The sequence below is a fragment of the Pseudopodoces humilis genome, chromosome 1 (assembly GCF_049639895.1).
Source record: "Pseudopodoces humilis isolate 2021_Gansu_Grassland_sample_001 chromosome 1, ASM4963989v1, whole genome shotgun sequence".
Lineage (NCBI taxonomy): Eukaryota > Metazoa > Chordata > Aves > Passeriformes > Paridae > Pseudopodoces > Pseudopodoces humilis.
Window position 1 is genome coordinate 31703623 of NC_142200.1, and position 18074 is coordinate 31721696.

Consider the following 18074-nt stretch of genomic DNA (forward strand, 5'->3'; position numbering starts at 1 on the left):
GAATGTCTCTGGGCATTGTAAGATTGTAGAATACTGGTGAATGATATCACTCCCATCACATGAAATGCTGACACTTGAAATGCTCTTTTGAGTCCCCTTTTATTTGCACAAGTTATTAGACTAAAGAGCCAGACACCATATCATTTTCTCTCACACAGATCATCTTATTTCCTGTTGTTAAAGAAACCAAGCCACCATGTATTGTGTCAAGTGACATTTCTTAAATGCTGTAAGATAAAGGAAAAAAAAATTATTTTCTTTTTTAGATTGAAACCTTGATTTTTGTTTCATTGTACTAAAATCCTTAAGTCTACTGGTTAATAGATATTCCTGTACTAACCCTTCTAAAATGCTCTATACAGGGACTAAAATTTGCTCCAAAGACACTTGATTCTAAAGGACAAACAACTGAGATTATTTTTATTTTGCAATTTCCTAATCACATACTGCCTTTGCTTCCCTCAGTATATAATGAAGTTCTCTAACTACTGCCATATTTCATTGTCTCTAGACTTTTGAAAGAGAACTTTTATTAAATCAGTGCCAAAAATCTGAAACACTTAGAATTCAGATTTGAAAAATACAAACCCTCCTTACAGTATTTCAATTTTTCCCCTCTTTTTACTAAAGGTTTTATTCTATTCTAAGTACAGTACAAAAAATACAAATTTTATTGATGAAATAATTTAGAAAATGGTGAGGTGTACCTCTGGGTACAGGGAGTGAGAGGGGAAATTACTGGACTGTCATGTTCTCTGCAGGCTTCAACTTGCTCTCTATGGTTGTCAGACTGTATCCATCTAAGAAACTGCAGGGGTGGAAGCAAAGGGGTAATTGCCTTCCAAAGGAGTCTTGGTGTTCAGCTAACCCCTAATAAAATGATCATCTGTAGGACAGAATGAGCACTACTGCACAGTGCAACAAAGAAGGCTTCCACATCAGCCGTGTCTGAAACAACACTCCCTAACACACGCCTGCTCAATACTTGCTTTGCACAGGGACTACGATTAATGGAAGCTCATTTCTATTTGTCAATGATTCACACTAGCACTCAAAAGAAAAAAACATTCTCCATCATTTCTCAATGCCAACATTTTATGACCTTGAGAAAGCCTAGTAGTTAAATGCTTTCAAGCCACAATAAAATCCCTCAACAACAAAACAGAAAAAACCCCAAAGCCCTGAAAACGCAGCAGACTCAAAAGATCAAAACTTGGCTTTACTGAAGAAAAACAACGTTATCTTGTGTGGATCCAACAATGCAGAGGAGATGGTAACCAGCTGTGCAGGAGCAGCACAGCATCATCTTCTGCAGTGTTGGACAGGGATTCCAGCTGCGCTTTGTCACTGACCTCGGAACGAGGGGCGCTGCCGTCACATGCAGAGGCAGGGAGGGACACATGCTACATTCTTCTTGTCATTTCCCTTGGTTGTCTTTTCGTAACTGCATTTCTGCTAATTAGCTTCACCTTGGAGTTGGGCAGGGCAACTATCTCCCCTTCAGGCTGTAGAGTGACAAGAAGCCCCTACAGTCACACCTTGTTTGATCAACTCTTTGGGTATGAGCATCACAAGGACACACAGAATCATTAAACAAACTCAAGCAAGCAAAATAGCACTGTTTACCAGAAACAAGCAAACACAATCCTCAGCTAAGGAGCCATTTGACCTTCAAGTACACAAAATGCAGCATCCTCTCACTCAGAAAACTCCCAGCACAATGCAGTGGTGGGGATGTGAAAATGGAGTATGAGCTTTCCCACAACTGAACATGTCCATGCTAGGGCACAGCAACAGCTCTCCCAGCATTTTATCACACATCTGGAAGCACCCAATGCCAGAAAACACCCAATGCCAGGGAGAGTACAAAAGGGAATATCTCATATTGTCCAAACTCTTTATATCATACCTTATTATGAGTTCTTTGCATTTGAAGTCTTTTGGTTCCATCCAGCTTTTCCCAATCCCTGTCCAGACCCAGATGGAGCAGCAGATAGAAGAGCTGTAGGTTTTCATTCTCTCTGTTTAGTTCAGGGATTGTGAGTTCTTCCTGATAGTGTGAGCTCTTCACTCCTGAAGTATAGGAACTTTTTTCCAGTGGGAATCTTAGTCTGTCACTCATACATACTTTGTACCTTTGTATTACAGGTTTTCTTTCCATCAAGGCCCTGAAACACTTACTTGGCTGACATCCTCAAATAGAACTAGGCATTTCACTCCATTTGCCTTGTTTTTTTAAACCTATATGGCTTACATAGCATGTTAACATATATTGATTTGTCTGTTTTTACATATTTGGCTTAATTTGGACTTTGCTAGCACTGGGGATTTTTACTGATATTTTTCCTATTCTTATTTAAGAAGAGGTTTTTTTGGGTTTATTTTTTACTTTCTCTCAAGTGGATGATCATCTGAATTTTGTGTGCTTCTTCACATGACATATGTTCCCTACTTGTTTTGTAAACAATTTTCATAATGTCTTCAGTTCACTTTTTTGTGACTCAGAGAAATAACTAAATGCAATGTTAAGTGAAGACTTTATCCAAGTCTACCTCCCATTTTCAGAATGGCCAGTTTGGATATTTTCTGAGCTGTACAAGAGTGTGAAATTGGAACAAGGTAAGGAGAGAATGAAGAAAAGTTAATTCACAGAAGTTTTATACATGCTGTCTAAGAAAATGCCAGGCACTATGGAACCCTTCAGCAGCCCAGCTGCAGTGCTCCAGTGGCACCAACTACTGTAACCATGTCACTGCTGGATGCCATTCGCTGCACCCAGGTCTTCCCCCCTCCTGCCCATCACTTGCTCAGCCTCGGAGGTCTCTGGCATTGCACACAAATATTCTCTACTGGCTGGTGCAGCTTGAGTGTAATGAAGTGGCCATGAGTCACAGTCAATAGGAAAGAAATATCTCCATCCAGACATCAGCTGCAGGACAGGTCCAACAAGGTAATTACTGCTCTGAAAGTCAAAAATGTTGTCTTGGGTGAATACACAACAGCCTTAGTCCCTCCCTTGCCCACCTGCAATAAACTGTGTTTTTTCTCCTTTCAAATATGCTGAACAAAAAGTTTGGAAGACACAGAACTCCATGGATGGAACTGCACAGAGAAACCAAATATCACTCCTTGTGCTGGCCCCTCCACAATGCACAGCAACACTGAAGCTGTCAGCGTGGCCCTGCATCCAAGTTTGTAATTTTTGCCTCTTACCAAGGTGAATTAATATGAAAGTAGCACCAAAGGGTGATCCAAAAATCTAGCTTCCAGTCCTGGGCTGGAGAAGCTGGAATTAATTGAGTAATTTTTACCCTGCAACCCATTTCAGAACTTGGAGGAAGCTGCCTGTACCCATTATAAACTCTAGCTGTCCAAAGTATACTGGAAGTGTAGGCAGACTGCAGCATCTCAGAGGAGATATTTAGTATTTACTTACTAAAGCCAAAAGACCAGGATGGAATTAAGAATCAATGACTATGGATAAATATCTAAAGAAAAATTTGGATGCATTTGAAGACTTTCTTATTCTTTTATCTCAGCTCTTAGCATTTATTTTTGTTTTTCCACCCACAAAGTCTTCTTTATTGACTGAAATTAAATATTAATTCACTTTTCAAGCTACACTGTAGAAATCTGATCAAAGGCAAATGGTTACTATAATAAGTAGTAGTTAAATTCTGTAAGTATAATTTATAAATTTTCTTCTAAACATGTCAAAAGACTCGGACCAACTAACATGTACACCATTACATGGACACACCCACAATATGTTGGCTAAAGTAGCTTATTTTCCATTAAAAGGAATAGAAACAAGGCAGCTGAGTCTCTTAGGCTTGTAAGCTTTCAAATCTCTGCCAGCATTCTTAAATGAGAACACTATTTAATTACTAATAGTATGAGAGGATGATCTCTGCCTCTTCTAAGTCTAAAATATTTAAGACCAAATTTCTACAGAAAGAAAAGATGTTCTAGTGAAGGGGGCTGTATGGGACATGGAAGATCTAGATCCAGCTTCCCACTTTGTCACAGACTTTTTGTGGGACTTTAAAGTAGATGCAATGAACCTCAGGTCCACATTAGTACAACAGGGCTTCTCTGCTCTGTCAATTGTAAATCTCAAATCACTTCAATATTACAAGGAATCGACAGATGAGAACATGCATCTACTTGTCTGCATTTAATTTGTAAGCAAGACTCATTAACTTTGCTTGTCACATACAACAAAATGCTCATACTTTCTTTAATAGATGCCTTTCCACCCCGGAGGTAAGCTTGTGGCGCTAAATCTTCACAACAAAAAAAGATGAGAATATTGTCAAGCACAATGAGAATTGTGTCCCTCCCTGGGGTGCCTTGGTTTTGGGTCGGTGTGGTGACATGCTGATGTGGCTGAGCTCAGCATCTCTTTTTTCAGGGTAATTTTTGCATGCATACACCCAACACACACAGAGGAGCTGTCAGTAAACAGGCGGGAACAGCTGTCCCCAGCTTAGTTTAAAATTCTGACCTACACAGTTGGAGAAAACACTGCTTTGCTTTCACAGAAGGAATAATCTCACTCACAAGTAGGCTAGTCATCAGACCTCCTCTCTCAGGAGATGGCTGTCACTGCTCTGAAGTTCCTTGCTATGTACTAAGACATGGCAAATTGGAGACCCTTTGTATGGCCACTGCCTTTGACTGAAAGGTCTGACAATAGAAACAAAAGTTATCTGAGATACCGTGCTTAGAAATTTTAAAAAGAAAGGAGTGCTAATGCCATGGATTTTAGGAATAAAAATCCTAATATGCATTAGGATTTAAATACATGTAGATAGATGCTGATTATATTTCTCTTATTCCCTACCCTGTCCTTGGTCTTCTTTTCTGATGATCTATTCTAACCTTAGGGAAATTATCTGGTGACTTGGACTGCCTATTTATTTTCTTTTTTTTTTTCATCCTTGCCACAAGAAATAATGGCAGATGTATGTCTGACATTAGGTTATTTATACAGGGTGCAATTTAATTATCTAAATCGCATCTATTATTCCAGCTAACATGCATCTTGCTCCTGATACAGATTTCCTGCCCTTGACACAGGACAAGCCAGCCAGAGCTCTGACACCCTGCTCTGTCCTCAAGGCAGCTTGTCCCCAGAACAGCTGCAGCCCAGCTGCCCCCAGAGCAGAGCCCTCCACTTGCCCAGTCCTGCTCCCTGGTGAGGCTTCATGAAGCACCAGCTGCAGTGCAGAGCTCTCATCATCACCAAGCCTGGTGGCCTTGAGCGTTTCCCGTGGTCCTTGAGGGTTTCCTGTGGTCAAAGGACAATATGGAGATGCACACTACTGTGCAGAAGAACCAGAGTGCACTTGCACAACTGGGAGTACAGATCTTGTGTGGAAGGGGAAGGAAAGACTGCTTTTGCTGCTCAGACACAACCTGGCTTTGTGCTTTTTATGTTCATTTTGATCTATTATCTCACATTTTTTTTTGAGTACTGTAAATCTCCTTTAAAAACTGTGTTTCAAAATAGCACCCCTAAGCCTGGAAGTGAAAACTTACCAAACAATGAATGCCAAAGTATTTGACATAATTGAATACATTTATCAGCATTTTTCATCCACAGAAATATGTAACTTCTTTTTTTCTTACATGCTAGATCAGTGTTAAATCAGTGCACAGCAGAGTCAATGGTTGGTTGCCCATCTTCTATAAGCATGGAGATCTCAGGTGACTTAGGTAAACATCCCTTTGGAGAGGAGGTTTCATTTCAGAGAAGTTTTAGAACAATAGTTATGGTGATATTAAAAAAATAAGCATTTAGCAAAAATGTAAAAATGTTGTGAGATTCTTCTGTTTAGACCTAAAGAAAAAAGAAAGACTCTCTTGGCTTCTGATTGACTCCTTCATGCGTTTATAATACAGAAAAGAAAAATACAGTTTTAGACAGATGGGAAAGGTGAAATCCAGATAAAAACCTCTGTTCCTCTTTTGCATTTCACTTATGTACACTCTAAGCAGGTTCAGTATAATTTCTGTGCCCAGAGGTGCTGTTTGCCTATGGCACAGCACACCGTTCCTCCATCCATCCTCACATGGCTGGAACAAGGAAATGTATGCTCCTGCAGCAAACTGATCTGCCACAGGGATCCACAACTGGCACGCACCTTTGCTCCCCCTTGCAGGAACACTCCTGAATTCAGCCTAGTTCCCAAGGGAAAATACTCCTTTTCACACAACTGGAATATGAGAAAAGGTTCAGAGCTTTGAAGGTTTTCTTCCCGTCTTCCTTTTTAAAAATGGAGAGGGCAAAGGCATCACAGAGATTTGCAGTTGTGCCGCTGGCAGGGACCCGGGTTCTCCTGCTGTTTGCAGGCTGGCTTTCAGCTTGGCTTCACAAGCAGGAAACATCTGTGCCTGCCCTGTGCCCTTTCCAGCTGCCTCCTGCCTTCCAGTAAAGCCCTGGGGGAGGATGCCTCCATGAAAAGACTGGCAGCAGCAAAACCCTGCTTTAACTGCACTCTCTTAACTACTCTTCTGTCACACACAGCCTCCTTCTCAGGAACATGGGCTTAGGTAAGGGTTGGGTTTTGTATTTAAATCCAGTATTAGAGAGGAAACTGATGCTGGGGTTATAAATGCTGAAGTTACATTAATCTGAATCATTATTGCTGAAATGCATCAGGCACGTTATCAGAGATTCAATGCAATAATGGATATTTCTAAGATTAGTTTTTTTCTTTCAATTTCATACCCGCCTAAACTAAAAAATTTGTTTTCAATTAACAACAGAAATCAGACTGAGAGGGGACACCTGTGAGTCAGACATAGCAGCTCTCATCATCAAAGCATCTCATCATCATCAAAGGAAATTAATTTGCTTTCAGAAAAGAGGAGTATTTCAGAAGAGCTTATTCTTCATAAAGACATTACTAACATCAGTTGCACAATATTGGAGTAAGACTTGTCCTGCCATTCCCTGTTAACACATACTAAGAATGCTTCCTAAAGAGCCCTCATCCACTCCCTCTATAATACATTCATCAAGCAAATTATTTTTCAGTCCAAGAGCTCTCATCTCTGTCAGCTACTCTAATTAAAAGACCCCCTCTTCAACTCAATTATTTCATCCAAAACCACACATATAAGTATATAGCACACTGTTTGTTGATTCTTCCTAAATTCAACAGACTGAAGAAGCACTGAAATTCTAAGAGGAATTATTCACCATTTCACTAATACTTGAGCACCTACAGCATTTTGAGTAATTTGTCATATGTGGTTTAGAATTAAATCCATGAACAGCAATCTCACCATCAGGCAGGAGAATATATCAATCTAAAATGCAAATTACAATACATTTGTATCACGTTCACTGAAGCACATGTTATTGACCTGAGTAATCTGTCCATCCTGCTTCAATTCTAATAAAAGGCTGTAGGGTTCAGTTCCCTTTTCATATTACGTACTCTATTTCATATTATTTGGCCTTTTGTGCTAAATGCTGGCAGCCATGGCCTGAAGAGCTTTGAAGCCAATGTTAATGTTATGACTGAATTCAGGGGCACTAACCAAATTTTCCTGTGCTATCATCTTAAAATATGAAACTGTAAGCATACATACATAGAAAGGCCAAGATACTTTTGGAAGAGTTTTTTCAAATGACATTTAACTCCACAAAAGAATTTATATCAAATTTTTAAAAAGATGAAATATGGAAATACAAAAGCTTTGTGAAAGTAATAGAAATGGAAATGAGTTCCCAATTCTTCTCAGAATAAGCCTGTAACACATTGATCAGTCTGCAAAAGAACAGTCTTACCTACTTTATTTCAGCAATATCCACTGTTCTCCAGAAAAACCTCCCCCAAAGTCAAACACACTGGTAGATACTTCAGTAAAACAGAACAGACAGGTCATCCAAGGATCCTTCAGTAAGCAATCCAAAAGGAGGCTACAGTGCCTGGGAAAGAAACTGTGTGAATGTGAGTTTGTAAACAAAGCTTGATGTCATTTTTGTCTATCACAGAAATCCAGCTGACTGAAAGAGTATGAAAAATGGAATCATCCCAGGAGCTAGCCAAAAGTACCATCCCCAAGAATGCATGAAATCACAGCAGGCTTCACTGTCCCAAAGCATGCCAGAAGCAATCCCTTGCAACAGGGCATTCCGCAAGTGGCCAGTGATGCCTGAAACTGTCACCGCCTCTTGGCTGTCCTTGGGATAGCTCTGGCCTGTGCCATACTGCAGGTTTTTAAAGCAACAAATAACCCTTGTGGTTGCATCAAGAGGGACCCAATGAAGGATGATTGAGGGCAGTGAACTCTGGGCAACAAGTGTGCCCCAGGGTTCCACAGTGAAGCTCATTGCTGCCTTGGAAAGGAAAGCTCCCCCTTTAAGAGCTGTTTTGTGAAGAATGGATCTTTCTGGACTTTTAATTACCGTAACTTTTAGAGATGAGGACAGAACAGCTTAGAAATTCCTAGAAGATTTTTTATTAGTTCGGTGAAGCACCAGTTTTTAGGCAGGAGCTTTAAGGGAACACATAATTTCCACAAGCAGCAGGTATAAAAGATTCTCAGTGAGGAACAAACTTGAGCCTCAGAGGTCAGGTAAGACCCAACTCAGGAGTTCACCTTGTCATTCAGATAAAAATTTCCTCAGACTTCAAGTCTGCATCCCATGGCTCCTGTCTTTCCCTGCATTTTAGGAGAAATCCTGTATGAATATTTATTGCAAGTAGCTACATAATGATTTGAAAATTCAGCAAATATAATTCAGGCAGTTTGTAGGCACTTAAACACTGAAAGAAAAGTACTGCTTGATAGCTTCAGCCATCTCACAATCTTCTTGATGTGCAATATTGTGAGCATTTTTTTTTTAAATGGCTCAGCTGTCAGTATTGTGTATACTTACGCACAGTGTATGTATAGGATAAACTCCAACAAATCCAAACACTTTGGATTTGTGGAAATAAGGGTTAGTTGGTAATATTTAGAATTAATGGTTACAGTGCCAAAGTAAGCATGATTTTCAAAGATAACTTGTCCCCTCCCAAGGCTGCTCAAAAGCACTAGAAAACTGTCTCAAGTATGGTTTGTGGAGTACAGGTATTGACTCACTTATAATGATGTAACACTCACGTGGAAACGATACTGAATGCCTATGAAATGACTTAAAATGCAGAACTGCTTTCTGAGTCCCACCTAGTAAATCAAATTCACCTATCCCACCTTTTTTCATGCTTCCCCAAAAAGTGAATGACCAAGGCATGTTCAGAGCAGACTGTGGCAGCTTGATATAAGGACTGTACTGGGATCCTGGTTTAATATCAAAGTCAGTTTGGAGCAACAGCTGTTCAAGTGTCCCTAGCTTGCTTTCAGTATTCCCCCAAAGGACCTGGTTTTCAGTGCTATGTGTCAAATATTCACATATCTTCATCAAACAGAAAACTCACGAGTCTGCCATATGTCATGATAAATACCATGGGTTTTCTCTGAAATAAACAACATGCAACAGTCTGTTTGGCTTCCTAGTCACTTGGGAGCAATTTTTTGTTCTTCTACGTCTTGCAACAAAATCAGAGAGCCAAAGAAAGGCCAGTTTGCAGGGGATCATATAGATTTGTTTTGCCTCTCAGCTCTACAAAAGCCAGACAGAGCCTGTTTATCCAGACAACAAGATGCAGCCCTTTGTGTCCCACAGATCTGGTCCTGATAATGCTTCATCATTTAACTTATTAGTGTATCTTCCTGACATCTGATTCCATCCAAATATCTTACATGAGAGAAGACAATACACTGGCAGCTGCTTATAAAAACATGGAACGGAAATGCAACATTTTTAGGACATATGATCTGCCTCTGGGTGAAGGGAAAGGCACAACAGCCTGGTCTGTCCACTCAGGCATTACACAGCTTAAGTGACATGTCACAGCTGAAAATCCAGCTTGTGAGATGCCTCTGATTTTGTGGGGGGCATGCTGTAATGCCCAAAACATCACCCTCCTAAACAGAAATATTACAGTACATACTTTAAAAGATATATGCCATTGATGCTACTCTATTCTCAATAGATGGTAGCAGCATAAAAAAAGGATATGATCAGTGATAAAAGAAGCTGTTGTTGTAGTTAAATTTCTCTCCTGAATTAAGGACACGAGGTGCTGGGGTAAATTGGAATAAATTCTTCCTATCCATTATGGCAAAGGATAGCTGTTCTCATGCAGATGGTATCTACTGGTAAATCATTATAATATGATATATTTCAAATCCTAGTAGGTCTCTCTGCGCAAGAGCTACTGTGTGATTCTGTGAATGGTGTCGCAAGTGCAGGCACATTCTATTCATTACTTTAAAACTTTGTTTTGCAAAACATTACCAATTAGATACTATTACCTAATACGAAAAATAGATTTCCCCAATTTTTAAAATTTTTCTTGCCTTTTTTTTCCTGCTTTAACAAGACTCATCATGAATCCCCTTTGATTTTCTTTAATATATCCATAAAACCAGAGTCAGTGAAGCCCTTTATCACAGCCACAGAAGTGAAGTGCTCACCCCTCTGTTCATACAGGGAACGGGGATATTCCCTGGTGCCAGCGCTTGTTGCCAGTGATGGACTGTGTGAATATGAGTCACTACATCTTTGCTCTTGGCACTGCTTCCACAATTTCAGCACCTGTTTTACTGAGAATTAAGTGCCAATAATAAGCAGGTCGGTTCAAAAGATATTTTACTGCTCTTATTCCAATAGTAGTTTTTAGTAAGTTTTTGAATAAGTTTTCACACCACTGATAAAAATCTCAGAGCTGAAGGGAGCCCGTATGTAACAGAGGTACTGAACACCTCTGAAGCAAGACAGATCAGATAGTAGCTGTATTCCCATGACACTTTAAACTGACCAAAAATGCTGAATCATGGGCTACATGATACTTCATATAAGAAGTATTAAGAAGGTAAATAATCTTTTAATGACCAGCTCAGCAGTGAGCATATGCAAGTTCTTCAAACAAAATCAATTAACTACTGCCAGTTTTCTTTGTTCCTTGATATATCTATTGAAAAAGCAATAAGTTCACTTATCTTTCAAGACATTAAAACACTTGAGTTATTAAATATGAATGACTAGGATCCAATATAATCTCCTTGTCTTACAGTCACATTGACTGACTTTATCATTTGGCACAAGAAATAACTTCACCTTGAAAGTGAAGTGTGGTAATGAGCTTCCTTGGAAGAAACAATTGTGAGATGAAGATACCTATTTATTATCAGTGACCATTCCCTGTGCTTTACCATAACTTACTTTCAGGAGATACATTTCCATAAAGTATTGGGAGTGACAATGCAAATGATATTATTCCTGGTTGTCCATTTGGATAAAGGTTTGTGACTGGCCCCCAAAAATAAATTGAAACCAGAGATCAAATGGAAGTTCATGCCATATACCAGAGAGGAAAGAACACTTATCTCCAATGAATATCATGCCCTGAGGTATATGATATCTGATACAAAAATCTGTGAGAATTAAACTCATAGAAAAGCCATTCCTCACACTTTAAAGAAAAGACAGTCCTAATTCCGTGCCATCTTCATCCTTGCCCTAAAATTAGATGGCAAAGCACATGAAGTATAAGCTATTTAATGGAGAAATATTCACTAAATCAGGATGACACAGAATGTGTAAACCTAAACTAAGAAGAGGACATTGGCAAGAAAAGGGTTTTGTTCATATAATATACAGGATTCAAACATAACAAAATGTATTTCTTTCTCTTGAACACTTTAATATCTTCATGCAAAACATTCAGCTGCTGCCAGACAGTTTGCTGATGTGTGATAGCTCTTCTTCACAACATATCAATCAGCTAAGTTTTCCTAAAGTCCTTTGAGTGCACATGGTTACCTTCAACTCCAAAGGAGCCAGTAGCAAACCATTAATTACAGTTTACCCCTGAATGAACGCTGTGACAATCCAGAAGATAATTTATGAGGACTTGCAAAGGGTGTCCTATATGACACTCTGCTCTGTTCTAGTCATGCATAGTGACTCTGCTAATTTCCACTCACTCTAAGACCAATTTCAAACTGCTCTACAAGGAATAGGCATGAGAGTTCAGTGTGAATTATATATAAGACAGACTTATATATATGAATTATATGTAAGACAGTGGAAAATAAGAATCCGGCCCCTAATATAAAATAGGTGTGGACCTCTCTTGTCAAGTTATTGTGGCAAGCCTATCCAAAATGGACTTGTAGCTAAATAAATATCACTGGCCTAAATCTCCTCTTGTGTGCTCCTGCTTTTTTTCCCCCTCAAAGGAATTTTGTTCACAAAAGGGATTAGTTACTCAATACAGCACACAAAGTTCTCACAATTTCTACTCAGGCTTGGGATAATTATACCTTCTGTAATCCGCAATCCACTAGTTAGCTGATAAATTAGTGTGTTTCTTACAAAGAAATAATACTCATGTTACAGTTTGTAACACAAATTAAAAAAAAACTAAAAACTAACCCCAAGAAAAACAGAAATCAACAAAACAAAATAAGGACAAACCAGTCGTGCAGTGAAACAAACAGAATTAACAGAGAACACTTTCAACCCTATCAGGTTTCACTTTAAATAAGGCAAACCCCATGCTGCAGAAACACAAAGGCCAATATTTTACCCTTCTGTGTATGTACATCAACAGGGGTTATGTAAAAATTCAAGGACAGAATGTGACTGACTAGTAATTTTTTAAATTACATTGTACTACCTTTTATAGTTGATCAGTTAGTAGTCACACTGAGCTTGATGCAAATATTCATATGAAAAAAAATTACTTGCACGAGAAAGAACTGTAGAACCAATCACAATCAATTACATTCTAGTTGTATTCAAAGGGACAACATGGGATATAAAATACCAGTTGGAAAATATGAATGATATTTGTTGATAATGTTACTATAAGGTAATTAAAATACTCCTGTAGATGAAAGGTGATTAAGTCACTATCAGATATCTTTAGGCAGACATAGGCTCTTTGTTACTCCTGGATATTCCACTTATTTCTTATTTCATTCACTCTATATTTACAGGAAAACATCTTCACTAGAAACATTCCATATTTATTTCAGATTTAGCCCAAATGAGCTTCATCAGTATTAAAAGACTGAGAGAAAATAATCAGGCTATTGGACCCAATAAACAAGAATGAAAGGAAGAGCTCGTGCATTAATGCTTTGAAAGAAATATTAAACGTATGGGTTCGTTTGATTCACACTCCTTCCCAACTAAGGCTCCCTTGATTTTTGGGTACACTGCACAGAACAATATACCTCAGACATAGCTGAAAAGGCATTGGCTCAGTAGGTGCTCTCTAAATATGCCAGTTCAACAAGGTGCTGAACCACAAACACTGATGCAATCCAGCTGCACGAAGTTCACATCTACTGAAGTCAATGCTCATTCTGGCACCTGTTGAGGACTTTTACACAACTGACAACTTGTTCAGAGCTGCTGCTGCAATAAGGAGACTGCTATAGGTCCAGCAGCTGCAAATAAAATGACTAAATGATGGCAGATAGCATAAATAAAATAACATTTTTTTTAAAGACAGTTTTCACAAACTACTGGTTACACAATAAGTACAAATAAATGCCTGGTCTAAAAACTCAGATGTTACTCTGGACCAAAGAATGCCAGACTCATGCAAAATTCTGTAGTTTGGGGACCAGGCTACGGGACTTTTCTGGGATGTAAAATATGCAAAATTCTTGTCCTTTGTAAATCCCAGCACTGCTTCTCATTCCACAGCACTGTACATGTCTGAAATGGCTGGACTTCTGGACATCTTTATCTTAATCCTACTTAAAAAGCTTATGAATGAGAACACTGGAAATGGAGGCAAATCCTGTTTTCCTCAGCTGAAATGCCTACTGAATTCACAAAGATCTTTCCTGGGGTGAGGACTAAGCAAGAACTGCTGAGCCTCTAATATGGTAATTGGTGACTGAGATGAGGTGCACATCTGCATTTACTAAATTAAAAAAACTCAAAAAGTAAAGTGTGCCTGGGCTGTGCAACAGTACTTGACCTATAATATTCCTTTTCTTGCTAGCTAAACATAATTTTAATTTCTTGCCACACTTTCTTCTTGTTTTCTCCTATTTATTGTTGCATATCCTGTAAAATACATGCTGCTCATTCACTGTCACCTTGCTCTGTCTCACCTTGCTGCAAGTGAAGTCAGTGGCAAACCTTCACTGACCTCGAAAGGCGCAGGATTTGTCCTGAGATGCCTAATCCAAAGCAGGACTCCCTCTTAATTCAGTAAGCTTTGGATCAGACCTAGAAGGGCTCTTAGCAGAATCAAGAAGTGGCAAGACACAGTCACATATCAAAACCACATCCGAGTGTTTATCTCACATTTCTAATCTTTGATGTGAAAGGGATTAAAAAGCAAGCTGTTCCTGTCAACTGCTTGGATGCCACACAGGATCTAAATGACTGAACAAGCACCTATAGGACATCTATGCACATTCATATGGTTTCATTTCTTCAAAAGGGAGCTAGTATTTGAATTTGAGGCTTATGGCAATATTTCCTCACTTGGTTCTCAACTTGCCACTGTCAAAATCCCACTATCCTTTCTGCACCTACAGAGGAAAGAAGATGGTTGTGCCTCTTGTCTCAGGACAAACTAGAAACTTATTTGACCAAATACAAAACGAAAAATCTAAAAGAGATGTTATCTAAACATTTCAGATAAAACCTTGTCACAGATCCTAACTCAGTCTGTTTCAAAGTGTATCCAACTGATTCCACTATATCTTGCTTTACATTACCTAAGGCCAAATGTGTTGTGGTGGTTTTTGCTCTCCTTTATGTCATTCAGCCAAGTTTCTATGGCTGTCTGAGTTTCCACAGGCAGAACTGTAATTTTGTCTCACATATGTATTTACAGACTGAAGGTGACTAGATAGAGAAAATGAGTGTATTACAGTGACTTCTAGATACCAGAACCACAGAAACCACATCAAATGGCATTAACTGAGACAAAAGGCCATTGAAATAATGAAAATCATTACAACATGTATACAAGTGCAATGTGAAACTCCCTGTAGCAAGAAAGATCTGTAACATTGAATCAAATTAGAGGATGAGGGAAAAAGGAAATAAAAAGATTAAAAAAAAAATATTTAGATATCTTGGGAAATTAAAGAAACAGCCACATTCATCTGCAAAATCTGAGGAGAAATCTGCTTGGAGTGACCAAAGGGGGATTTTCTTAAAAGCTCAGGGTCAGCCTAACTTATTTTAAGCATGATGGGGCACTGTTAAGTTGTAAGAACAGTTTGGTGAATGGCAAGCAGTCATGCAAGTTTAACCATCCTATATTTCTCCATTTATTCAACATGCAAACGAATGAAAGCAAGTCACAGGCAAAGAATGTAAAAATCAGTATATTATTTTTGCTTTATTCATCTGCTTCATCTTACTGGGTTGACTCCTACCTAGTCTTAGGAAAACACTACTTAAGCATATGTCTCAAGCCTTAGAGGCAACTGCCTTCATTTCTGTATATAATTGAGAAAATATTTCACAAGCAAATCTGCCTGCTGGATGTCTCTAAGGCAGTGTCCACGGCCAGGTGATCTCCCAGGTCGCGTGCAGCGTCTTTCAGCAGTGTGGCTCAGACAGGAAATCCTCCTGCCTGGATCCAGGAGGAGAGGTCTGTTACAGAGCACACTGGTGATGTTTCAAGGCATGCAGGACTGAGAAGCTGCAGGCAGTGCAGCAGCTGTGTCACAGAAGTGCTGGTGAGGGCTGATGGATATTAGCTTGCACTAGGTGATCACGGTGTGTAACACATCCTCCCTGAACCCTTTTTTGGCAAAACTTATGCCCATCTGCTTCCCCTCTGCTCTTTCTCCTGGAGAAGAACATATGGCCCAGAATACGTATCTTGGAAGCAGAAAATTTATTCATGTAGTTTTCTAAAATATTCTGAATACTTTCATTTCTCTCCTATAAGCTTTTATTCCAGTTACAAACCTTATATTCTGCCACAACATTTTTTTTCTTTTTTTAATAAACTAGGTTCCTTGACTAAAAACTTAGGTACCTCACAATGAAAAACTAAAATTTTTACAAAATATGTATTGTACCCTAATAGTAAGAGTTAATATTGCAAGAAAAATCCTTGCCAGAATTCTCATTTTTCTGTTCATTGCACCATCATATTTTAATACTTACCTTGGTCCAAGAGCATTGCATCCAGTAACAAACAACAACAGAAGAAAATAAAGTCACTGTTAAGTTTAACATGAACACCTAAACATCGAGAATTTTCATTTGGAGTCACTCAAACTGGAGATGAGCTTCCAAAATTTACCTCATACTAATTGGTGCTTCACACCACAATCAGAATAACTATGTTTCTCAAGATGCAAGGAAATCTATCTTTTAAATACCAATACCAACATATGTGTGTGTAGTCCTATTTCCACGACCAGGGTAAACTTTTCTGTTTCATCAGTGAGACTTCAGCCAACTTGCCTGTTTGAAGACAGCAGAACCAGAACCAGGATTCAACTGAATTTGTTCTCACTTCTGACTAAATATACATAAACTTTACACATACATATTTGTGTGTGTGTTTAAATGTTTAGAATATACACTTGTTTCTATACATATACCTGTATACACATAAATATACATACATATAAATATATACATGTATATATATATATGCATTAATATTTTAGTATTTTTATACAAAACACTCTAGTTCTTGATTGCAAAAATGTAGTGTAAGAGAAAATATGCCATAGTAAAATCATGCCAGAGCAGCTGCTGACTCCTTGGTAGCCTATCCAGCACAGCCTCCCAAACACTAACACACATGCAGTGCCTGCAACAGGACAAGCAATACTGAAATGGACGCTTGTCATAAACAAATGCTTTTCTAACAAACAAGTAGATAATGTACTCTGCATTTTCATTGAAGTGTTTCATATCGAGTCCATTAGGAAAATCACACAGATATTTCTCATCACATACAGCAAAAGCAAAGTACAGTAGTTGCCGAAAAACAACTGAACTCAACAGGGTTTCTCCTGCTGCTTTCAGCGGGGTTTAGGAGAGATTTGGGTGTTTTCACTTAAAGATATGTAGATTTTTAGATTCTTCTTTTCTCTAAATATTTTAGTGGATGTTGATTCCTGCAAGTTGAATGCATGGATCATGAAACCATTTTTTACTATCTTTGTATTAAGCCTGTTTATCCTACCTTTGCTGCAACAGATGAGTTTGGTTTCTCCAGCAAGTCCCAAAGCTTCTTCCTTTTCTCTGGGCAGCAGGTATTATCAAACTCTTCTCCTTCTCTCTCTCGCAATGTCTCTGCCTCTCGCCTCAGTTCCTCATTCATTTGCTCCTTCTTTTGATGGTATCTTGCCTGGCAGCAAGATTCTAAATATATTTCATCAATCCCCCAGTAATCAAGCTCCTGTCCAAAAGAGAGAGCACACATTTCTTCCATCATATGTAGTTTCCCTGTCCTGTAGAAATTCAAAATGGAAGTGAAAGCCCCTGGGTGTCGATCAAAAAAATACTCATTTTCATTCAGATTATAGTCATCACATACTTCTAGCAGAGATTCGTGGGTATTGCAGTCTCTGAGCTTTCCTAATCGTGTCCTTGGAAGTCTGTCCAAAGTCCTCCACAGCACTTCATGGTTGAGTCCACCAACATTTATTTTAACTCTCCGCGAGCAGGCTTTGCTCCTGATGATCTCCACTGGTTCCGGAGGGAGGGAAAGGGTGGACCTTGAAGACTTTTTGGTGATCCCTGGTGGAGCTTTCTCAGCCATTCTGAAAGAGATGAAGTCGTAACACCAGAGTCTGTAGGAAAACGAGCTTGGAGACTACGAATATTTGGGCAGAATCCTCTTCACACAGACAGCTCCATTCCTGAAGCTAAAAAGGACAAAAAATTAGCATATTGCCATGTAGAATGCATCCCCTGATCTCTCTCTCTCTTTCCATACTTTCATATGCAAATGAAAATTTAATGATTGCAATTTGCCCTCTTTATAGTG

The 18074-nt window shown here is 38.9% G+C and overlaps 1 protein-coding gene across 1 annotated transcript in view; it reads right to left on the reverse strand.

Moving 5' to 3' along the window:
- The window catches only part of KCNB2 (potassium voltage-gated channel subfamily B member 2), a 164728-nt gene extending 146882 nt beyond the window's left edge, over nt 1-17846 (reverse strand). The window contains exon 1 of the mRNA XM_005517096.3: nt 17268-17846. Coding sequence (XP_005517153.2) covers nt 17268-17846 — 579 coding nt within the window. The remainder of the gene's footprint in view (nt 1-17267) is intronic.
- Nucleotides 17847-18074: the final 228 nt, after the last annotated feature.